General features: G+C 45.6%; 1 protein-coding gene across 2 annotated transcripts in view; it reads right to left on the bottom strand.

Annotated features, from left to right (window-relative positions):
• Positions 1-324: 324 nt before the first annotated feature.
• TMEM189 (transmembrane protein 189) overlaps positions 325-25,671 on the bottom strand; it is a 66,169-nt gene continuing 40,822 nt past the window's right edge. The window contains exons 4-6 of one of the 2 annotated variants that reach the window (XM_030211291.1): positions 18,235-18,379; positions 15,866-16,078; positions 325-1,497 (exon numbers count right to left, since the gene is read on the bottom strand). In XM_030211291.1, the coding sequence (XP_030067151.1) occupies positions 1,376-1,497; positions 15,866-16,078; positions 18,235-18,379 (480 nt within the window). In that variant the 3' untranslated portion in view covers positions 325-1,375. The remainder of the gene's footprint in view (positions 1,498-15,865; positions 16,079-18,234; positions 18,380-25,671) is intronic. The other variant, XM_030211290.1, reaches the window with a different exon arrangement.

Below are 25,671 nucleotides of genomic sequence, written 5' to 3'. Positions count from 1 at the left end.
TTCAACTGCAGTTTTAGACCCAGCATATAAATACATTTCTGAATTTGTAGGTCACTACTTCTAGGATTAGGCAGAATATATATAATTTACTTGGAGTACTGGGTGCTGAACTGTGGAATGACCTACCTTTTGAACTACATCAAACAGTAGATATACATTTTGATTTCTATAGACTTTGGGCGAGAACCCAACATAAGGAGAAGTTCAGTTCAAACACAACCTGGTAGTGGAAATGAAGACCAATGTTTGTCACCAGCTATGCTGGACAGGCATGGCACTGGATATTTTAATATAAAGACAGTCCTTTTCAGAACTGCAAACTCAGTAATGCTCATATGTGTTCATTTCACTGCTGTTCCACCTTCATTTGACAAGATTTTGACAGACACAGTTAATATTGACAAGGTTTTTTTTTGTTTTTTTACTTTGTTATAAATATATACATTCAGAGAATCAAATTAATGTCTATTGCACAAAAAAAATGATTAAGGCTTTATAATATTCACAGAAACAAAACAAGCACCTTAAAAACACCAACCTTTTAATATGTTCCTTCTAAAAACAGAAATTTGATATCTTTAACTCTTAAAACATACTAACTCCCTCCAAGTGTTCAGTTCTAGCATGTCCATTCTGATCGATCTTATTCAACAATGGGAAAGATCTTTGCCATTGCGATTCTCGAATGAGTGTATATCAGCATCTGAATGATCTATGGCAAGCATCAAAGGATGGAATGTCTAACTCAGTGCCTGTCCGCTCTGGGAACAGAAATTGTTTCTGGATGTTTACGTGCCATATGGGGGCACTTGCAAAAGTAATATCCCATTGCACATCAAGAAGAACAGACCACACAGTAGAAAGGAAACTGTTCCACTGCTAAACTCATTGCAAGAGACACAGAGATCCCATCTGGTTGGTCTGTATGCAGTTTCCATGCACTGTATAGTAAAAGATTCAACGCTTTTTCGTAGCCTTCATTCTCTTCATAAAATATCAAGCTATTTCTAAATAGTAAATTAATGTTGATACAACAAATGCTCATTGTTTCACCGATGCGCTTCCTCAGTTCACGTTACAAGGTGTTTCCTTTCTGTCTGGCTCATACGCTGGTCCTATAAGACTCCATAAGGTGAAATATTATCTAAGACATCAGCAAAAATAGTTAGAACTAAGAAGCTCAATACAAACTGAAAACTAAACTCTCTGTTCAAGTATTATTTTTAATAAGTTCCTTAATTGCAGTTAGGATGGTGTTAGCACTTTACTTTGTGCTTTATTGTCTAGAGTGTCTCATTAAGTCTTGTATTTGGCTGATGGCTTTTTAAATTAAGGTTGGCAACGAGTTACAGGATTCCAATAGGCTGGCAATGTTTCATTGGATTTTTTGAGCCCACTTCAAGTCATCAGATCTAGGTTTTTCTCCAGTCACTCGTTGAATAATGTCCTCTAAACACCTCCAAAATCCAATTTTCTCCAAGGGATAGTTTAACCAACCTTAAAAAAAGGGAAGAAGAAATAAAATCCCATAAGTGCCAAGCAGCCAATCAACAGAAAATAACTACAACAAAGCTTACTTTTACAGGTATTTTCTTTTTTTTTTTTTGGGGGGGGGGGGGGGGGAGGAGGGGGTGGATGACAATCATTTTTACAAATCATTCTTCTGATCAGGCTATCCTATATGACCTCCCAGTGCAAGGACCACCAATACGTCAGGTATTCAGTACATCTCTAATGAATATGCATCCGTTTTCAATATATAACAAAACTTTATTTATTCAATATTTCTTTGACAAATTACACAATCTTAAAACCCACCTTATCCTTAGTGAGGATAAGGTGGGTTTTAAGATTGTGTAATTTGTCAAAGAAATATTGAATAAATAAAGTTTTTTTTATATATTGAAAAAGGCTAAAGTTACTAAGTAGAGGTAATATAGTAAATGTAACTTATTGAAGAAATTTCTCACAGGGGTAGAAAGGCAAAGAATATGCATGAGATGATTTGCATGCCCGCCCACTACTTCCACTATATGCAAATCTCTCTCTCTCTCCTGAAACCTCTGACCTGTTGTTGGCCCTCATACTGGGAGTGAAGACCAAGACTATAGGATTTCCTTTTACATATTTTAAGTTAGGAGAGGTGCAGGTCACACACGAGTAGTCAAAATCTGTAGATTGGAAATAAGGAAAGGGACAGTTGAATAGAAACTTTAGGGGCCCTCCCTAGGACATGTGTGTGTGCACGCACAGAGCTCCCTCCATTCTTTCCATTGTGGATCTAGTGAATAAGAGACGGTGCTATGCTACACCTCATTAGACTTCCATGCAGATGTACTTCACTTATCTACAAATCATCTATTTATAACCCACCTTTCTTCTACCATGAAGTGCAAATGGACAGATTTTTTTTAAATTATAGAATTACAGAATTTTTAATCCAAATTTAAACACACAGTCATAATAGGAAACAAAACAATGAAGGAAAAGAATTTCCAAAGTCCACCACTGGGAAGAAGACACCAGGTAAAGGAAAAATGCAAATTGAAACCCTCAGTAAGACTAGTCTTCCCTTTATGAACTTGTAGGCAGGAGAAACTAACTTGCTTCAAATACAAACTATTATTTTCTTTAGCATCCAAAATATCTTTCAATTGAGAAGGCAAAAATGAAACATATAACCTAGATTGTTTCTAATTTCACATTTCCTAGGAAACTTCAGAACCCCCCCCCCCCCTAAATTAAGGACCAATATCCACCAATATCCTAAGTCCCAAAGGACAAAAATTCTCATCTAATTTGCAATGTTGCTGGGGGTAAATCAGAAAATATATCATGCCCACGAAATAAAACAGAATATTTAAACTATAAGGAAAAAATCCTATCCCTGTCAGAAGAGTGAAGGAAGTAGCTACCAAGATGGCTATTTTTCAAATCTTACAGGGTTTCAACTCTGAACTGCTCTAAGACCACTTTGCTACATTTGGTCCAGTCTAACAGACTGAAAGAACAACCGATGCTAGCGTCACCGTTTCAAAAGGCAATTCAAATATCAGAAGATTTTCAGCTCTTTATTCCCTGTACTTGGAGTTAAAATATGGAACTCTCTACCTATTACCTTCACAACAGAAAACAGCTACCTTAGCTTCAGGAAGAGTCTAAAAACCTTTCTCTTCCCAAAGACTGCTTCATAACAATCCATTGACTTCTACCTCCTAGTATCATCCATTATCCTTTCCTATAATGTTTTGGTCTCATGCATTACAACAATGGTCTCTAATTGTTCTCATACTTCACACTAACATTATCAGCTTTTGTCTCACCTAGAATGTAAACCACACTGAACCCTGGAAATGGGATATTAGTGATATATAATAATTGATTTGATATTATGGGTCTCCACCACAGAAGTCTCTAATATAGTGGTCAAAGTCAGATCTCAAGGGGCATGAATAACATCAAATTCTTCCTCACTTCCTTTCAATCCCAGCAGAGGCAGAAACATCATAAACCTTAGATAAGTTATGTAAATCGGAATCTCCCAAAAGTAAAACACTAGTAAAAGCGGGGGAGTCGGAGAAACTAAACAAATTCTCTGTAACCTTGGAGGATGTAATGGGTCAGTTCAGCAAGCTGAAGAGTAGTAAATCACCGGGACCTGATGGTATTCATCCCAGAGTATTAATAGAACTAAAAAATGAACTTGCGGAGCTACTGTTAGAAATATGCAATCTGTCCCTAAAATCGAGTGTAATACCGGAAGACTGGAGGGTAGCCAATGTTACTCCGATTTTTAAGAAAGGTTCCAGAGGAGATCCGGGAAATTATAGACCGGTGAGTCTGACGTCGGTGCCGGGCAAGATGGTGGAGGCTATTATTAAGAATAAAATTGCAGAGCATATACAAAAACATGGACTGATGAGACAAAGTCAGCACGGATTTAGTGAAGGGAAGTCTTGCCTCACCAATCTAATGCATTTTTTTGAGGGGGTAAGCAAACATGTGGACAATGGGGAGCCGGTTGATATTGTATATCTGGATTTTCAGAAGGCGTTTGACAAAGTGCCGCACGAAAGACTCCTGAAGAAATTGCAGAGTCATGGAATCGGAGGTAGGGTATTATTATGGATTAAGAACTGGTTGAAAGATAGGAAGCAGAGAGTAGGATTGCGTGGCCAGTATTCTCAGTGGAGGAGGGTAGTTAGTGGGGTCCCGCAGGGGTCTGTGCTGGGTCCGTTGCTTTTTAATGTATTTATAAATGACCTAGAGATGGGAATAACTAGTGAGGTAATTAAATTCGCCGATGACACAAAATTATTCAGGGTCGTCAAGTCGCAGGAGGAATGTGAACGATTACAGGAGGACCTTGCGAGACTGGGAGAATGGGCGTGCAAGTGGCAGATGAAGTTCAATGTTGACAAGTGCAAAGTGATGCATGTGGGTAAGAGGAACCCGAATTATAGCTACGTCTTGCAAGGTTCCGCGTTAGGAGTTACGGATCAAGAAAGGGATCTGGGTGTCGTCGTCGATGATACGCTGAAACCTTCTGCTCAGTGTGCTGCTGCGGCTAGGAAAGCGAATAGAATGTTGGGTGTTATTAAGAAGGGTATGGAGTCCAGGTGTGCGGATGTTATAATGCCGTTGTATCGCTCCATGGTGCGACCGCACCTGGAGTATTGTGTTCAGTACTGGTCTCCGTATCTCAAAAAAGATATAGTAGAATTGGAAAAGGTACAGCGAAGGGCGACGAAAATGATAGTGGGGATGGGACGACTTTCCTATGAAGAGAGGCTGAGAAGGCTAGGGCTTTTCAGCTTGGAGAAGAGACGGCTGAGGGGAGATATGATAGAAGTGTATAAAATAATGAGTGGAATGGATCGGGTGGATGTGAAGCGACTGTTCACGCTATCCAAAAATACTAGGACTAGAGGGCATGAGTTGAAGCTACAGTGTGGTAAATTTAAAACGAATCGGAGAAAATTTTTCTTCACCCAACGTGTAATTAGACTCTGGAATTCATTGCCGGAGAACGTGGTACGGGCGGTTAGCTTGACGGAGTTTAAAAAGGGGTTAGATAGATTCCTAAAGGACAAGTCCATAGACCGCTATTAAATGGACTGGAAAAATTCCTCATTTTTAGGTATAACTTGTCTGGAATGTTTTTACGTTTGGGGAGCGTGCCAGGTGCCCTTGACCTGGATTGGCCACTGTCGGTGACAGGATGCTGGGCTAGATGGACCTTTGGTCTTTCCCAGTATGGCACTACTTATGTACTTATGTACTTATGTAAAATAAACCTTAAGCATTTTAGCAGCTGAAATTATCCAATTAAAGGGAAAATAACCTCAAATTATTACAGCAATAATTATTCTCAAGAACACCTCATTTAGATCTCAACGCCAATACTATCTTTTACCAAAACCCGATTAACCTCTTCCAACTGAGCAATTTTGTCTGCACATCTGCATAAGAACATAAGAGTAGCCACACTGGGTCAGACCAATGGTCCATCTAGCTCAGCATCCTGTTTTCCACACAGCGGCCAAGCCAGGTCACAAGTACCTGGCAGAAACCCACATTGTGGCAACACTCCATACTACATATCACAGGGCAAGCAGTTGCTTCCCATGTCTGTCTCAATAGCAGACTATGGACTTTTCCTCCAGGAATGTGTCCAAACCTTTTTAAAACCCAGATACGCTAACTGCTGTTACCACATCCTCCGGCAAAGAGTTCCAGAGCTTATTCGTTGAGTGAAAAAAATATTTCCTCCTATTTGTTTTAAAGAATTTCCATGTAACTTCCTCAAGTGTCCCCTAGTCTTTATACTTTTGGAACAAGTAAAAAATCGATTTACTTCTACTCATTTTACATCACTCAGGATTTTATAGACCTCAATCATATCTCCCCTCATCAATCTCTTTTCCAAACTGAAAAGCCCTAATCTCTTTAGCTTTTCCTCATACGAGAGGAGTTCCATCCCCTTTTATCATTTTGGTCTCTCTTCTTTGAACCTTTTCTAATTCTGCTATATCTTTTTTGAGAAACGGCGACCAGAACTGAACGCAATACTCAAAGCGATACAAAGGCATTATAGTGTTTCCGGTCTTATTCACCATCCCTTTCCTAATAATTCCTAGCATCCAATTTGCTTTTTTGGCTGCCGCCATACACTCAGCAGAAGATTTCAGTGTATTATCTACAATGACACTCAGATCTTTTTCTTGATCGCTGACCCCCAAGGTGGACCCTAGCATCAGGTTAACTATGATTCGGATTATTCTTTCCAATGTGTATCACACCTTGCATTTGTCCACATTAAATTTCATCTGCTATTTGGATGCCAAGTCTTCCAATTTCCTAAGGTCTTCCTGCAATATTTCACAGTCTGCACATGTTTTAACAACCTTGAATAGTTTTGTATCCTCTCAAGGAGCATCCCTAATTGTACCCTTGTTAATCAAAATTGCACAATCTGATACCTGCCAGGAAGCCTTCTCAGGAGTAGCCTCCACATTCTACTACTACTTAACATTTCTAAAGTGCTACTAGGGTTATGCAGCGCTGTACAATTTTAAACGAGGAAGGACAATCCCTGCTCAAAAGAGCTTACAATCTAAAGGACAAGTATGTAGTCAATCAAATGGGGCAGTGTAGGTTTCCTGGATAGAGGTAAGTGGTTATGTGCCGAAAGCTACAGTGAAGAGGTAGGCTTTGAGTAAGGATTTGAAGATGGGCAGGGAGGGCGCATGGCTAACTCAAGACTACCTCTATTTCAGGAAGCAGATGAAAGTCTGGCTCTTCTATCAAGCTTTTAACGGGTGTGATGATCGAGACTATCCACTCACTCCATATCTAGGCTAGCATGCCACACACCCTGTAACTGACAACAATTCCACGTACCTTATTCAAAAGTACATATATCCACTTTATCTCAATGCCTTTGTATTACTAATGTTGTCTATATTATATACTAGTAAAAAAGGCCCGTTTCTGACACAAATGAAACGGGCGCTAGCAAGGTTTTCCTCGGAGTGTGTGTGTTTGGGAGAGTGTATGTGAGAGTGAGTGTTTGAGAGTCAGAGTGAAAGTGTGAGTCCAATCCATGCTCCTCTGTCACCTGGCCCCTCCATTCATCCCTATCCAGCAATTCCGCTGTCTCCCTGAGGCCTGCCCTGCAATCCATATGCATCCATGGCCATCTGTCCCCTCCATTCATCCCTATCCAGCAATTCCCCTCTCCCTGAGTCCTGCCCTTCCAATCCATGCCAATCCATGCTCCTTTGTCACCTGGCCCCTCCATTTTTCCCTATCCAGCATTTCTCCTCTCTGCCTGAGGCCTGCCCTGCAATCCATATCCATCCATGGCCATCTGTCCCCTCCATTCATCCCTATCCAGCAATTCCCCTCTCCCTGAGTCCTGCCCTTCCAATCCATGCTCCTCTGTCACTTGGCCCCTCCATTCATCCCTATCCAGCAATTCCCCTCTCTGCCTGAGGCCTGCCCTGCAATCCATATGCATCCATGGCCATCTGTCCCCTCCATTCATCCCTATCCAGCAATTCCCCTCTCCCTGAGTCCTGGCCTTCCAATCCATGCTCCTCTGTCACCTGGCCCCTCCATTCATCCCTATCCAGCAATTCCCCTCTCTGCCTGAGGCCTGCCCTGCAATCCATATGCATCCATGGCCATCTGCCCCCTCCATTCATCCCTATCCAGCAATTCCCCTCTCCCTGAGTCCTGCCCTTCCAATCCATGCTCCTCTGTCACCTGGCCCCTCCATTCATCCCTATCCAGCAATTCCCCTCTCCCTGAGTCCTGCCCTCCCAATCCATGCCCATCCATGCTCCTCTGTCCCCTGCCGCCTCCATTCATCCTTTTCCAGCAAGTCCCCTGTCTCCCTTCCTTGACCCCCCCTTGCATCCATGCTCCTCTCTCTCCCATGTCCCAGCCTGGGCCGCCCTCTTCTTCCCCCCCCCCCCCTTCGCATCCATGGTGTCGTTTCTCCCCTGCCCTCCCGCTCCCATTGTTTTTTTTTTGTGGCCACCCTCTTCGCTCCCCCCAACATGGTTTTTATTTTTTTTTTCTTGTTTTTAAATTTACCTCCGTGGCGGTTCCGGCAGCGAAGCGTCAGGGAAGGAGGCGGTGCTCCCGACGTCTAGGTTTCCCTTCGCTGTGTTCCGCCTTCTTTTGACGTCATCCTTGACGTCAGAAGAAGGCGGAACACAGCGAAGGGAAGGCTAGACATTGAGAGCGCCGCCTCCTTCCCTGACGCTTCGCTGCCGAGCGTTGTGATTGGATGAGTGTCATTGCTCCGCCCTCGACGTCATCACGTTTGACGCGTGGGCGGGGCAGACACAATGCGATCTCACCCCCTTCACTTTTGGCTAACAGAGGCTTCATTCGAACGTTGGAGGTGCGTTTTATATAGAGAGATAATATAGGGAAAGGGGAAATGGGACTTGATATACCACCTTTCTGAGGTTTTTGCAACTACATTCAAAGCGGTTTACATATATTCAGGTACTTATTTTGTACCAGGGGCAATGGAGGGTTAAGTGACTTGCCCAGAGTCACAAGGAGCTGCAGTGGGAATCGAACTCAGTTCCCCAGGATCAAAGTCCACTGCACTAACCACTAGGCTATTCCTCCACTCCTAAATAATATGTTTACTCCTGGAAGAATTCTGTGCAAAATCTTTGAAAATTCTGTGCTATTTATTTGTAGTGTTTTTGCACAGAATTTCCCCATTTTAAGGCCCAAAAGTTCCTTTATTTCCCACCCTCCCCAATGGCACACTCACATTTCTCTGCCCCCCTCTCCTTGTACTCCTAGAGCTGGTACTCCTAGAGCTGGCTCTCCTCCTCTCCTGCAGAGATCACAGGGCAGGAGGAGGAAGTGAACCCATGCACCGGGGTCCCGTGATTCACAAAATGCTTATGTGAATCACCGGATCCCCACAGTTCATATAAACAGTCTGGTCTAAGCTGGCAGAGGAAGTGACCCAATGTGAAGTGGGTTTCAGCATCAGCGATTCCAAAACAAGCTTGTGCCACAAGCCTGCAAAACAAGGAGGAGGAAAAAAAAGTGCCATTTCTAAATTCTGTACTGCGTTGTTGGATGTACAGCCTACCACTGTAGCATTATATTATCTTTATGGTGTTTCAGCTTTACTACCGACACTGATCTGTAGTCACTAGAAGGGGTTGACTTCTTTTTACGAAGTTTTTAGGAGTCAGGGAAATCATTTTTGAGAGAAGCTAATTTTTTTTTCTTCCCCTCCATATAACTTGGTCTCTGAACCTGTTGCTACAGCAGTAGGCTGCCTTCCTGGTTCACAAATGCTAGTTCCCTTTTCACTGCCCAATGACTGCGCTACAGCAGCAGCAGCCACCCCATAGTGGTACAAACCTTTTCAATGCTCACCAAACTATAAAAGCAGCTTACATTTATCAAAGCTTTTCCTCAAAATGAAGGCAGGATCCAATCAATCACATCAAAGTTACAATCAATGATCCTCTGTCCCACAAGATACTAAAACATACCTTGCGTGCACGTTCGTCTTGTGTACATACAACATGGATACACTGAAAATTCATCAATAAGGCCGACAGACGAGCAACAAGAGCCAGAGTTTGGCCAGAAGAAATACAAATACAGTATGGTCTCAAATATCCAATAAACAGGACTGACCCTTCATCGGATAACTGAAATGTTGGATAATACAAATTAAAAAAAAACAACCCACAGCATAAATCCCTCAAACAATTCATAAACAAAGGCACAGATCTAAAACAAAGATTTTTAATAGAAACAAATGTGACATCACCAGGGAGTGTCAGATATTGCCGGATGATCGAATAATCAATAATACTGTACTGTAGATCAATCAGAAGGAAGTGTACCTTATTCCAAACTCCGAACTGGGTATATGTGGGCAACAAAAGTTTAAAGCTCAATTTCCCTGAGCAACAACAACAACAAGTCAAACTTTCTCCAAACTCATCTTAATCAAATTATTGGGTTGGCCAGCTCTCCATATTTGGAAAAACAAAATACGAAAGTGCAAAACCCCTAAGAGAAAAACTACACTGGCTTCCTCTCAAAGAATGTATCACGTTCAAGGTCTGCACTCTAGTTCATAAAATCATTCACGGAGACGCCCCGGCCTATATGTCAGACCTTGTTGACCTACCACCCAAGAATGCTAAAAGATCAGTCCGCACATTCCTTAATCTTCACTTCCCCAGCTGTAGAGGACTAAAATACAGGCTAACACATGCGTCCAGCTTTTCCTACATGAGCACGCAGTTGTGGAATGCACTGCCACTTAACTTAAAAACAATTTACGAATGAATTAACTTTCGTAAATCTCTGAAGACCTATCTCTTCAACAAGGCATACCACAATGATCAATAACAGACATTGTAACACATCACCACTCTACCTCATAATCTGACTGTTTTCTTACTATATCTGTTTGCTTAATTCAATGTCATCCATGTTCTCTATGTAACATCAATTGTATATTTTACTCTGGAATGGCGAATGCCATGACGGAACACTGTAAGCCACATTGAGCCTGCAAATAGGTGGGAAAATGTGGGATACAAATGCAATAAATAAATAAACAAACAAACAATCAAATCAAAGCAAATGCCAAGGAACTAAGCACATCTCAAAAGATCTGTCAGTGCTGGTCTCCTTCAGCTATGAGCATGTAAGCTGGAGCTCCAACAGAACATAACCTTCATATTCCGCTACTTCACTGCGGATTACGATATTAAGATGTACATTAAAAATGTATAAAATCATAAACTAAATTCACCCAAAGTATTTTTGAAATTAGTTTTTTGGCCTTTCTAAACCCCATGTAACATGGTCTCCTGCTTTACTATAATAGGAAGAGAATTCCAATGTGATACTACCGCCTGTTGAGAAAACCAAGAGAGAAACTTTTCATTTTTTTTAAGAACCAACTCCTTTTCTCAAGAGAAAGTGTAAAACAATTTACCTGGTAAAGGCAAGTTTATCAACAGTATAATTAGGAGCCAAACCTGAAATAATTCTAAACACTATTTTGTACACAGAATGCCCAAGGATATGCTTCAGCTTTCTTGAAAGTATTTTATTTTTTGGCACCATGTGTGTTTAATATACAGTGGGGGAAATAAGTATTTGATCCCTTGCTGATTTTGTAAGTTTGCCCACTGACAAAGACATGAGCAGCCCATAATTGAAGGGTAGGTTATTGGTAACAGTGAGAGATAGCACATCACAAATTAAATCCGGAAAATCACATTGTGGAAAGTATATGAATTTATTTGCATTCTGCAGAGGGAAATAAGTATTTGATCCCCCACCAACCAGTAAGAGATCTGGCCCCTACAGACCAGGTAGATGCTCCAAATCAACTCGTTACCTGCATGACAGACAGCTGTCGGCAATGGTCACCTGTATGAAAGACACCTGTCCACAGACTCAGTGAATCAGTCAGACTCTAACCTCTACAAAATGGCCAAGAGCAAGGAGCTGTCTAAGGATGTCAGGGACAAGATCATACACCTGCACAAGGCTGGAATGGGCTACAAAACCATCAGTAAGACGCTGGGCGAGAAGGAGACAACTGTTGGTGCCATAGTAAGAAAATGGAAGAAGTACAAAATGACTGTCAATCGACAAAGATCTGGGGCTCCATGCAAAATCTCACCTCGTGGGGTATCCTTGATCATGAGGAAGGTTAGAAATCAGCCTACAACTACAAGGGGGGAACTTGTCAATGATCTCAAGGCAGCTGGGACCACTGTCACCACGAAAACCATTGGTAACACATTACGACATAACGGATTGCAATCCTGCAGTGCCCGCAAGGTCCCCCTGCTCCGGAAGGCACATGTGACGGCCCGTCTGAAGTTTGCCAGTGAACACCTGGATGATGCCGAGAGTGATTGGGAGAAGGTGCTGTGGTCAGATGAGACAAAAATTGAGCTCTTTGGCATGAACTCAACTCGCCGTGTTTGGAGGAAGAGAAATGCTGCCTATGACCCAAAGAACACCGTCCCCACTGTCAAGCATGGAGGTGGAAATGTTATGTTTTGGGGGTGTTTCTCTGCTAAGGGCACAGGACTACTTCACCGCATCAATGGGAGAATGGATGGGGCCATGTACCGTACAATTCGGAGTGACAACCTCCTTCCCTCCGCCAGGGCCTTAAAAATGGGTCGTGGCTGGGTCTTCCAGCATGACAATGACCCAAAACATACAGCCAAGGCAACAAAGGAGTGGCTCAGGAAGAAGCACATTAGGGTCATGGAGTGGCCTAGCCAGTCACCAGACCTTAATCCCATTGAAAACTTATGGAGGGAGCTGAAGCTGCGAGTTGCCAAGCGACAGCCCAGAACTCTTAATGATTTAGAGATGTTCTGCAAAGAGGAGTGGACCAAAATTCCTCCTGACATGTGTGCAAACCTCATCATCAACTACAGAAGACGTCTGACCGCTGTGCTTGCCAACAAGGGTTTTGCCACCAAGTATTAGGTCTTGTTTGCCAGAGGGATTAAATACTTATTTCCCTCTGCAGAATGCAAATAAATTCATATACTTTCCACAATGTGATTTTCCGGATTTAATTTGTGATGTGCTATCTCTCACTGTTACCAATAACCTACCCTTCAATTATGGGCTGCTCATGTCTTTGTCAGTGGGCAAACTTACAAAATCAGCAAGGGATCAAATACTTATTTCCCCCACTGTACATGCATTAAATACAAAAACATGCCAGTGTGGACATTACACAATGATTATACTGTTATCCCTCTTTGCTTATGCTCAACTAGGAAATATTTGGATGAGATCCCTCCACTGTCTTCTTTAAGTTCAATTTCAGCACAGATATGTTGATGGTCCCCATTTATGGGCTGCTTTACCACAGTCCCTTAAAGAAACAAAAGATATTCTTGTATTTGGTTTATGGGAATACATAGGGAAAAGGCAAGTGTGGGTGTGAAGGGGTTACCAGTTAGTATGGAACTGCAGGTTGGCGTTAATAATATTTATTCTTCTATGCCACGTGTGCCTAAACTGGTTCAACGTGAATCACAACACTTAAGTGCCAGTACAACTCGGGAATACATTGAACCACGCAATGATTTCATAAGAAACAGCAGTCAGAATACATAACACAATAAAAAAAACCTGTCATAATTTAAGACTTCATGAAATCAGTTATCTAAACCATTATTGCTTGTGTAACAACCCTTTGGAATAAAAATGTCTTTAAAAGCTTTCTAAAAGTTTTATAACCTGTAATAGTGGAGGAGTGGCCTAGTAATTAGGGTGGTGGACTTTGGTACTGAGGAACTGAGTTCGATTCCCTCTTCAGGCACAGGCAGCTCCTTGTGACTCTGGGCAAGTCACTTAACCCTCTATTGCCCCATGTAAGCCGCATTGAGCCTGCCATGAGTGGGAAAGCACGGGGTACAAATGTAACAAAAATAAAATACATACTATTGGAGATTCTACACGGAATGTTGCTACTATTGGAGATTCTACATGGAATGTTGCTATTCCACTAGCAACATTCCATGTAGAAGCCTGCTCGGCCACATTGGTGATCTGCAAGGGCCGACTTCTACATGGAAATGTTGCTAATGGAATAGCAACATTCCATGTAGAATCTCCAATAGTAGCAACAGTGGAGGAGTGGCCTAGTGGTTAGGGTGGTGGACTTTGGTCCTGGGGAACTGAGTTCGATTCCCACTTCAGGCACAGGCAGCTCCTTGTGACTCTGGGCAAGTCACTTAACCCTCCATTGCCCCAGGTACAAATAAGTACCTGTATACAATATGTAAGCCGCATTGAGCCTGCCATGAGTGGGAAAGCGCGGGGTACAAATGTAACAAAAATAAAATAAAAAAATAGATCATAGCTTAGTTGGAAAAACCTTTCTAAACGTTTGCTGCTTGAAAAGAGAAAGGATTCAAACAAGCAAGACAGTTTCATCCCTCTAGGGCTAGCGAAAACAAAAGGTTTAGGTTGCCTCAATGACCGGGTTCTTACTGAAGATGCAAATTCAAGTAAAGGTTACATATACAATGGTGCCAGGTCATACAAGATCTTATACAGAATACAATAAAATTAAAAAAAAAAATCACCCTAGCCTCAACCGGCAGCCAGTGGAGGTGTACTATCAACATAGAAAGATCGAATTTTGATAATTTTTATTTTATTTATTTTTGTTACATTTGTACCCCGCGCTTTCCCACTCATGGCAGGCTCAATGCGGTGGGCAATGGAGGGTTAAGTGACTTGCCCAGAGTCACAATGAGTTGCCTGTGCCGGGAATTGAACTCAGTTCCTCAGGACCAAAGTCCACCACCCTAACCACTAGGCCACTCCTCCACTGTTGCTACTATTTGAGATTCTACATGGAATGTTGCTATTCCACTAGCAACATTCCATGTAGAAGTCGGCCCTTGCAGATCACCAATGTGGCCGCGCAGGCTTCTGCATGGAATGTTGCTAGTGGAATAGCAACATTCCACGTAGAATCTCCAATAGTAGCAACATTCCATGTAGAATCTCCAATAGTATCTATTTTATTTTTGTTACATTTGTACCCCGCGCTTTCCCACTCATGGCAGGCTCAATGCGGCTTCCATGGGGCAATGGAGGGTTAAGTGACTTGCCCAGAATCACAAGGAGCTGCCTGTGCCTGAATTGGGAATGGAACTCAGTTCCTCAGGACCAAAGTCCACCACCACCCTAACCACCAGGCCACTCCTCCACTAAGTGCTTATTTTCTATCTCCTGTAGTTGTAATTGGAGGAGCGTCTGTGATAAAAGCTTAATGCAGTTATCTCTTTTTGGATGACCTATGTAATGCGATGGAATTTTCTCAGATTGGCAACAAATGTTTGGAAATACTCATACAAGTACACTTGGCCTGGGTATGGGGAGGGAGGGATTGGAGTGTGTGGTTTATCTTTTCAACTTCAAATGCTCTTGGCCGCATTTCATATCATGGCCACGGCAGCCGTCCATTCCATCTTCACAGCTCCCACTGTTCTAGCAGACTCTTTTCTCTTTGTGGCTGCCACTGTTGTGGCCAGTATTTGCTCTTAACGCAGCTAAACTATTCTGTCCTGAGGAAATCTACCTCATTAAAAGGTGCAAAAGCTCCTATACAAATCGATCATTCCAATGCTGCCAGACTAAAAAAAAAAAAAATCCTTCAATTCCTTAAAGAAGATGAACTGACAGGAAGTCACTTCTTCCATACAGCCACTGGCCAGCCTACAAGCAGATATCCAATCACTAGACTCACCATAAAATAAGTTGTGGAGCTAACTCTCAATCTCTCTCTGCAAACCACAGTATAAATTTAAGAAAATGTTATGAACAATGTCATTTCTCAAACCACAGGTCATCACCCCATGCCCCAAAAACTTCCCCCAGATCTGAAGAGTCATCTTTGAGAACGTCTGATAAAAGGGACCCAAAGACCATTTGATGGAAAGTCATAAGAACTTAAGTATTGCCACAGTGAGACAGACTGAAGGTCCATCAAGCCCAGCATCCTGTTTCCAACAGTGGCCAATCCAGGTCACAAGTACCTGGCAACATCCGAAAAAAGTACAATATGTTTTATGCTGCTTATCCCAGAAATAAGCAGTGGATTTTTCCCTAAGTCCATTTTAATAATGGCATATTGACTTTTCTTATAGGAAGCTATCCAAAGCTTTTTTAAACCCTGCTAAGCTATTTCAACTATTAACTAGCAGTTAATAAAAAAAAAAAAAAGGAGACTAGTTAGCATTTTACATATACTGGGAATTCCTACAATAACAAGCAAAAGTGCAGTTACCTGTTGTGATACAGAAATAAGTCTCGTGTGGAGACACGTGATGGATGCGATGATGCTTGCGTGGTAAAATGATGTGCCAGTCTTGAAGAAAGATAACCCAGCCAGGAAGACCAAAGTAGGTATGGGACCACTTGTGAATCTGGTTTGTCAACGTTACAAAAATTGAAAGGGCGAAAATGAAGCATTCCCAGCCATAGGTTTTATGTACGACTTCTACAGAGGAAGAAAGAAAAAACATCTGTTAAGTGTAATTGTCAAATTAAAAGAGCTCCAGCTGGATTGGAAAGTAGGAATTTTACAGCAGCTATCTTTCCAATGAGCTTAATCTTCAGTTTTATTATGCTACCTTAGGGCTCTGTTTACAAAGGCGAGCTAAAACTTAGCGTGTGCTAACCATGTAGATGCCCACAAGAATATTACAGGCATCTATAAGGTTAGAAAAAAAAAAGTTAGCACACCCTTTTATTTATTTATATTTTGCTCACACCTTTTTCAGTAGCAGCTCAAGGTGAGCTACATTCAGGTACTCTAGATATTTCTCTGTCCCAGGAGGGCTCACAATCTAAGTTTGTACCTGAGGCAATGGAGGGTTAAGTGACTTGCCCAAGATCACAAGGAGCAGCAGTGGGATTTGAACCGGCCACCTCTGGATTGCAAGACCGGTGCTCTAACCACTGGGCCACTCCTCCACTATAGCAACATTCCATGTAGAATCTCAGATAATATCAACATTCCATATAGAATCTCAAATAGTAGCAACAGAATCTCAAATAATTTATTTGGATTTTGCTCACACCTTTTTCAGTAGTAGCTCAAGGTGAGTTACATTCAGGTACTCTGGATATTTCTCTGTCCCAGGAGGGCTCACAATCTAGGTTTGTACCTGACGCAATGGAGGGTTAAGTGACTTGCAATCCACAGGTGGTCGGTTCAAATCCCGCTTCTGCTCCTTGTGATCTTGGGCAAGACTGGCGCTTTAGCCACTAGGCCACTCCTCCACTCCAGGGTTCTTAGTCTATTGGACACTGACATATATATAAAAATTGCACACACACATGAGTTAGGAACAACAAAATTAGGGGGCCTTTTACTAAGATGCATTAATGGATTTAGCACACACTAACAAATTAGTATACATTAAGAGCCATATTCAATGGGCTGCATGGCATTTAGCATGTGCTAATCATTAGCGCATTTTAGTAAAAAAGACTCCTAATATGATTTCAGTTAAGCTGTATCACACATTTACTGTGAGATTTAATCAATGGCTGTCATCCATAGGCTAGCAACTGCATAGGAGAAAGCATGCAAATATATATGAAAAAAAAAGTGCTTTTTTTTTTTTGGTAATGTTGAGAGAAAATGTCAAGTGCTCTCTGTGGATTTCAGAACATTAAGTTATAGAAAGACTTGCCAGAAGCTGGTTATGTTCAATAATTCAGCATCTGTATGTGGGAATACACCCAGCATGAGATAAATTACAGATGTAATTTTGTGGGCATGAGTAACGTGGTGTTGTGGGCTACCTCAGGTATTCTGAATCATGATCATGGTCAGCTGCTTTCTGTTCTCCCCTCCTCCCCCAACTTAAAATAAATAAAAACCCAGGCTACATGGATTTCCCATCTATTGGGGAACTTAAAATTAAAGCCTATTGATAGTTCCATATCTCCCTCACACTTATTTAAATTATTATTAGGAATTCTAACAAACATAGGAGCATGTTTACTAAAGAGTGTGAGGGTTTTGTACTTAAACACAGATTAAAAGGCAAAAGCAATGCACCTTAAGTGCAATGGCTGTATGGCAACTGTTGGGGGCGTGTCCAGCGTTCCTCTGCAGTATCCACAGACAAGTACCGAGCAGATCCAGATGCATTTGCTGCAAGAGGAGGCTGAACATAAGAGTAGCCATACTGGGTCAGACCAATGGTCCATCTAGCCCAGTATCCTGTTTTCCAAACAGTGGCCAAAGCCAGGTCACAAGTAACTGGCAGAAACCCAAATCGTGGCAACACTCCTTACTACAAATCCCAGGGCAAGCAGTTGCTTCCCTTGTCTGTCTCAATAGCAGACTATGGACTTTTCCTCCAGGAATTTGTCCAACCCTTTTTTAAACCCAGATACGTTAATCGCTGTTACCACCTCCTCTGGCAAAGAGTTCCCGAGAATCAGGAACAATTTGTTTAAAAATGGATCATAAATTTTTATTCTTGTCATGCACACCCTGATTCCTCAATTTCCTCATAGGAGTGAGCTGTTTCGGAATCCTGCTCTCCCTATTCCTGAAACATTGTGCAGTATGAATACCCATATTGATTATACTCCCAAGGAGGGACAAGACAGTGATGCAACAGGTTGTATCTTTACCTGGAGAAAAGAAAAGAAACTTGTATGCCATATTTGCCAAAGGGATTACTGTCAACATACAGTTGTCTCCATTGGTCTCTATGAAGTCATGCCTTGTAATTGCTGTGGGGTCAATATGATGCTCTCGGAAAGGTCTGATAAAAGCCTAATAGGCAAAAGAAAAAAAAGACATGAAAAAATTAGCTTTACCTAATTGACATTAACAGGATTTGGCTAAAAGCACTTGATAATTGGTGATAAATTATATTATTACTAGTAAAAAAGGCCCGTTTCTGTTTGAAAGGAAACGGGCGCTAGCAAGGTTTTCCTCTGAGTGTGTATGTTTGAGAGAGTGTATGTGAGAGTGACTGTGTGAGAGAGGCTTCTGTTCCTGCTGCTGCTTTGCATTCCTCGTGCTGTGCTGATTCGCTGCTCCCTGTATCGTGGCTCCGCCCCTCTCCCTTCTACTGGCCAATCTGGTGTGGGTTGTGTGACATCACTATTATCTACTCCAACATGATCCACGGTTCCAGGCAGCCTCAGAATGTTGGAGGTGAGAATTATTATATAGGATACTGTTAGAAAAATGGTTATCAAGTGATGAAAGGATGAAGCAGGGCTGGCCCAATCATCAGGCACGAAAGCGAATGCTACATACCTGTAGAAGGTATTCTCCGAGGACAGCAGGCTGATTGTTCTCACTGATGGGTGACGTCCACGGCAGCCCCTCCAATCGGAAACTTCACTAGCAAAGTCCTTTGCTAGCCCTCGCGCGCCCGCGCGCACCGCGCATGCGCGGCCGTCTTCCCGCCCGAAACCGGCTCGAGCCGGCCAGTCCAGTATGTAGCAAGACAATACACTTCAAGGGAAGACACAACTCCAAAGGGGAGGCGGGCGGGTTTGTGAGAACAATCAGCCTGCTGTCCTCGGAGAATACCTTCTACAGGTATGTAGCATTCGCTTTCTCCGAGGACAAGCAGGCTGCTTGTTCTCACTGATGGGGTATCCCTAGCCCCCAGGCTCACTCAAAACAACAACATTGGTCAATTGGGCCTCGCAACGGCGAGGACATAACTGAGATTGACCTAAAAAATTTACCAACTAACTGAGAGTGTAGCCTGGAACAGAACAAACAGGGCCCTCGGGGGGTGGAGTTGGATCCTAAAGCCCAAACAGGTTCTGAAGAACTGACTGCCCGAACCGACTGTCACGTCGGGTATCCTGCTGCAGGCAGTAATGAGATGTGAATGTGTGGACAGATGACCACGTCGCAGCTTTGCAAATTTCCTCCATGGTGGCTGACTTCAAGTGGGCTACCGACGCAGCCATGGCTCTAACATTATGAGCCGTGACATGACCCTCAAGAGCCAGCCCAGCCTAGGCGTAAGTGAAGGAAATGCAATCTGCTAGCCAATTGGATATGGTGCGTTTCCCTACAGCCACTCCCCTCTTGTTGGGATCAAAAGAAACAAACAATTGGGCGGACTGTCTGTGGGGCTGTGTCCGCTCCAGATAGAAGGCCAATGCTCTCTTGCAGTCCAATGTGTGCAGCTGACGTTCAGCAGGGCAGGAATGAGGACGGGGAAAGAATGTTGGCAAGACAATTGACTGGTTCAGATGGAACTCCGACACAACCTTTGGCAGAAACTTAGGGTGAGTGCGGAGGACTACTCTGTTGTGATGAAATTTGGTGTAAGGGGCCTGGGCTACCAGGGCCTGAAGCTCACTGACTCTACGAGCCGAGGTAACTGCCACCAAGAAAATGACCTTCCAGGTCAAGTACTTCGGATGGCAGGAATTCAGTGGCTCGAAAGGAGGTTTCATCAGCTGGGTGAGAACGACATTGAGATCCCATGACACTGTAGGAGGCTTGACAGGGGGCTTTGACAAAAGCAAACCTCTCATGAAGCGAACAACTAAAGGCTGTCCTGAGATCGGCTTACCTTCCACTTGGTAATGGTATGCACTGATTGCACTAAGGTGAACCCTTACGGAGTTGGTCTTCAGACCAGACTCAGACAAGTGGAGAAGGTATTCAAGCAGGGTCTGTGTAGGACAAGAGCGAGGATCTAGGGCCTTGCTGTCACACCAGACGGCAAACCTCCTCCAATGAAAGAAGTAACTTCTCTTAGTGGAGTCTTTCCTGGAAGCAAGCAAGATGCGGGAGACACCCTCTGGCAGACCCAAAGAGGCAAAGTCTACGCCCTCAACATCCAGGCCGTGAGAGCCAGGGACTGGAGGTTGGGATGAAGAAGAGCCCCTTCGTCCTGCGTGATGAGGGTCGGAAAACACTCCAATCTCCACGGTTCTTCGGAGGATAACTCCAGAAGAAGAGGGAACCAGATCTGACGCGGCCAAAAGGGAGCAATCAGAATCATGGTGCCTCGGTCTTGCTTGAGTTTCAACAAAGTCTTCCCCACCAGAGGAATGGGAGGATAAGCATACAGCAGACCTTCCCCCCAATCCAGGAGGAAGGCATCCGACGCCAGTCTGCCGTTGGCCTGAAGCCTGGAACGAACTGAGGGACCTTGTGGTTCACTTGAGATGCGAAGAGATCCACCAGGGGGGTGCCCCACGCCTGGAAGATCTGTCGCACCACACGGGAATTGAGCGACCACTCGTGAGGTTGCATAATCCTGCTCAACCTGTCGGCCAGACTGTTGTTTACGCCTGCCAGATATGTGGCTTGGAGCACCATGCCTTGACGGCGAGCCCAGAGCCACATGCTGACGGCTTCCTGACACAGGGGGCGAGATCCGGTGCCCCCCTGCTTGTTGACATAGTACATGGCAACCTGATTGTCTGTCTGAATTTGGATAATTTGGTGGGACAGCCGATCTCTGAAAGCCTTCAGAGCGTTCCAGATCGCTCGCAACTCCAGAAGATTGATCTGTAGATCGCTTTCTTGGAGGGACCACCTTCCTTGGGTGTGAAGCCCATCGACATGAGCTCCCCATCCCAGGAGAGACGCATCCGTGGTCAGCACTTTTTGAGGCTGAGGAATTTGGAAGGGACGTCCCAGAGTCAAATTGGAGCAAATCGTCCACCAATACAGGGATTCGAGAAAACTCGTGGACAGGTGGATCACGTCCTCTAGACCCCCGGCGGCCTGATACCACTGGGAGGCTAGGGTCCATTGAGCAGATCTCATGTGAAGGCGGGCCATGGGAGTCACATGAACTGTGGAGGCCATGTGGCCCAGCAATCTCAACATCTGCCGAGCTGTGATCTGCTGGGACGCTCGCACCCGCGAGACGAGGGACAACAAGTTGTTGGCCCTCGCCTCTGGGAGATAGGCGCGAGCCGTCCGAGAATCCAGCAGGGCTCCGATGAATTCGAGTTTCTGCACTGGGAGAAGATGGGACTTTGGGTAATTTATCACAAACCCCAGTAGCTCCAGGAGGCGAATAGTCATCTGCATGGACTGCAGGGCTCCTGCCTCGGATGTGTTCTTCACCAGCCAATCGTCGAGATATGGGAACACGTGCACCCCCAGCCTGCGAAGCGCCGCTGCTACCACAGCTAGGCACTTTGTGAACACCCTGGGCGCAGAGGCGAGCCCAAAGGGTAGCACACAGTACTGGAAGTGGCGTGTGCCCAGCTGAAATCGCAGATACTGTCTGTGAGCTGGCAGTATCGGGATGTGTGTGTAGGCATCCTTCAAGTCCAGAGAGCATAGCCAATCGTTTTGCTGAATCATGGGGAGAAGGGTGCCCAGGGAAAGCATCCTGAACTTTTCTTTTACGAGATATTTGTTCAGGGCCCTTAGGTCTAGGATGGGACGCATCCCCCCTGTTTTCTTTTCCACAAGGAAGTACCTGGAATAGAACCCCAGCCCTTCTTGCCCGGATGGCACGGGCTCGACCGCATTGGCGCTGAGAAGGGCGGAGAGTTCCTCTGCAAGTACCTGCTTGTGCTGGAAGCTGTAGGACCGAGCTCCCGGTGGACAATTTGGAGGTTTTGAAGCCAAATTGAGAGTGTATCCTTGCCGGACTATTTGGAGAACCCACTGATCGGAGGTTATGAGAGGCCACCTTTGGTGAAAAGCTTTCAACCTCCCTCCGACAGGCAGGTCGCCCGGCACTGACACTTGGATGTCGGCTATGCTCTGCTGGAGCCAGTCAAAAGCTCGCCCCTTGCTTTTGCTGGGGAGCCGCGGGGCCTTGCTGAGTCGCACGCTGCTGACGAGAGCGAGCGCGCTGGGGCTTAGCCTGGGCCGCAGGCTGTCGGGAAGGAGGATTGTACCTACGCTTGCCAGAAGTATAGGGAACAGTCTTCCTTCCCCCGAAAAATCGTCTACCTGTAGAGGTAGAAGCTGAAGGCTGCCGGCGGGCGAACTTGTCGAATGCGGTGTCCCGCTGGTGGAGAGACTCTACCACCTGCTCGACTTTTTCGCCAAAAATGTTATCCGCACGGCAAGGCGAGTCCGCAATCCGCTGCTGGATTCTATTCTCCAGGTCGGCGGCACGCAGCCATGAGAGCCTGCGCATCACCACACCTTGAGCAGCGGCCCTGGACGCAACATCAAAAGTGTCATAAACTCCTCTGGCCAGGAATTTTCTGCACGCCTTCAGCTGCCTGACCACCTCCTGAAAAGGCTTGGCTTGCTCAGGGGGAAGAGCATCAACCAAGCCCGCCAACTGCCGCACATTATTCCGCATGTGTATGCTCGTGTAGAGCTGGTAAGACTGGATCTTGGACACGAGCATAGAGGAATGGTAGGCCTTCCTCCCAAAGGAGTCTAAGGTTCTAGCGTCCTTGCCCGGGGGCGCCGAAGCATGTTCCCTAGAACTCTTAGCCTTCTTTAGGGCCAAATCCACAACTCCAGAGTCATGAGGCAACTGAGTGCGCATCAGCTCTGGGTCCCCATGGATCCGGTACTGGGACTCGATCTTCTTGGGAATGTGGGGATTAGTTAATGGCTTGGTCCAGTTCGCAAGCAATGTCTTCTTCAGGACATGGTGCAAGGGAACAGTGGACGCTTCCTTAGGTGGAGAAGGATAGTCCAGGAGCTCAAACATTTCAGCCCTGGGCTCGTCCTCCACAACCACCGGGAAGGGGATGGCCGTAGACATCTCCCGGACAAAGGAGGCAAAAGACAGACTCTCGGGAGGAGAAAGCTGTCTCTCAGGAGAGGGAGTGGGATCAGACGGAAGACCCTCAGACTCCTCGTCAGAGAAATATCTGGGATCTTCCTCTTCCTCCCACGAGGCCTCACCCTCGGTGTCAGACACAAGTTCACGGACCTGTGTCTGCAACCTCGCCCTGCTCGACTCCGTGGAACCCCGTCCACGATGGGGGCGTCGAGAGGTAGACTCCCTCGCCCGCATCGGCGAAGCTCCCTCCGCCGACGTAGTCGGGGAGCCTTCCTGGGAGGTGGCCGCGGTCGGTACCGCACGCGGTACCGACGTCGGGGACCTCAACCTGGGCGATGGGCCAGCCGGCGCCACGCTCGACGGTACCGGTGGCGCAAGCACCGCCGGTACCGGAGGGGTAGGGCGCAACAGCTCTCCCAGAATCTCTGGGAGAACGGCCCGGAGGCTCTCGTTTAGAGCGGCTGCAGAGAAAGGCTGAGAGGTCGATGCAGGCGTCGACGTCAGTACCTGTTCCGGGCGTGGAGGCTGTTCCGGGCTGTCCAGAGCGGAGCGCATCGACACCTCCTGAACAGAGGGTGAGCGGTCCTCTCGGTGCCGATGCCTGCTGGGTGCCGAATCCCTCGGCGACCCAGAGCTCTCGGTGCCGACACGGGGAGGAGACCGGTGTCGATGCTTCTTCGATTTCTTCCGAAGCATGTCACCAGAGCTCCCCGGCACCGACGAGGAGGACGTCGAATCCATCCGTCGCTTCCTCGGGGCCGAGACTGAAGAAGGTCGATCTCGGGGGGGCTGTACCGCAGGAGCCCTCAGGGTAGGAGGAGACCCACCCGAGGGCTCACCGCCACCAGCAGGGGAATGGACAGCCCTCACCTGCACTCCACCCGATGCACCACCGTCCGACGACATCAGCAGACGAGGTCCTGGTACCACCGACGTCGATGCAGCTATCCGATGTCTCGGCGCCGATGCAGAGGCCCGATGCCTCGATGCACTCGATGCAGGGGCGGCCGAGGAAGATGGTCTGGACGCTGACGACGTCGATGCACTCGAAGATCCCGGTGCCGATGCCGACGAAGAGCCCGAGAACAACACGTTCCACTGGGCTAGTCTCGCTACCTGAGTCCGCCTTTGAAGCAGGGAACACAGACTGCAGTTCTGAGGGCGGTGCTCGGCCCCCAGACACTGAAGACACGACGAGTGTCGATCAGTGAGCGAGATAACCCGGGCGCACTGGGTGCACTTCTTGAAGCCGCTGGAAGGCTTCGATGTCATGGGCGGAAAAATCACGCCGGCGAAATCAAAAGCCGAAATGGCGAAATTTGAAGCACCAAATTTAGAGGGAGAAAAAATCTCGACCGAGGCCGAAAAGAGGCCTACCCCGACGACGAAAGAAAACTTACCGGGGCAAAAAAGCTGGAAGTACGGGGAGGATTTACACGAAACCCGGCGGGGGGTTTCCGGAGCACTTCCCGACTAGGACAAAGCTTTCCCGAAGGAAAAAAACACGTTCAAAACAAATTGGACGCGCGAGGTCGACTTTCCGGGGCTCGACACGGCGAAAACACGACCGTACCGAGTGCGGACAAAAGAAGACTGGCCGGCTCGAGCCGGTTTCGGGCGGGAAGACGGCCGCGCATGCGCGGTGCGCGCGAGGGCTAGCAAAGGACTTTGCTAGTGAAGTTTCCGATTGGAGGGGCTGCCGTGGACGTCACCCATCAGTGAGAACAAGCAGCCTGCTTGTCCTCGGAGAATAGGCAGTTACCAAAGACAACAGCTTTCGGGAGTGGGGGAAGAGGCTGCAAAATGCAGCTGCATTCAAAGCAAACCAGTAAGTTCTGTCAGCCACACAAACTGAAAGATTCATCGACAACTACCATATACTTAAAGGGTGCTGTTCATTTATATAAAATGGTTGTAGGGTGACCGTAGAGTTTAATTCTCAACTTCTTGGAAGGGAAAATTGATGTGGGGGGAGAGGGGGTGAGGCTGAAGGTTTGCCTAGGGTACCCAATTGTCTTGCACTGGCCCTGAGACTAAGTTCTCAGTAAAGAATAGTCTCATTGGATTGGGCTCTTAATGCTATTTATAATCTGATGGGAATAAATAAAGCAGTCAATTCACACCAATGGTAATAATTACTGCAACGCACTATATGCAGGCTGCAAAGAACAGACCATCAAAAAACTCCAAACGGCCCAGAATACTGCCGCCAGACTCATATTTGCAAAAACCTAAATATGAAAGTGCAAAACCCTTAAGAGAGAAACTCCACTGGCTCCCACTTAGGGAACGCATTACGTTCAAGATCTGCACGACTGTACACAAAATCATTCAAGCGGAAGCCCCAAGCTACATGCAAAAC

Source organism: Microcaecilia unicolor, chromosome 8 (assembly GCF_901765095.1).
Source record: "Microcaecilia unicolor chromosome 8, aMicUni1.1, whole genome shotgun sequence".
NCBI classification, from domain to species: Eukaryota; Metazoa; Chordata; class Amphibia; order Gymnophiona; family Siphonopidae; genus Microcaecilia; species Microcaecilia unicolor.
This window is presented reverse-complemented; position numbering and strand designations above follow the sequence as displayed.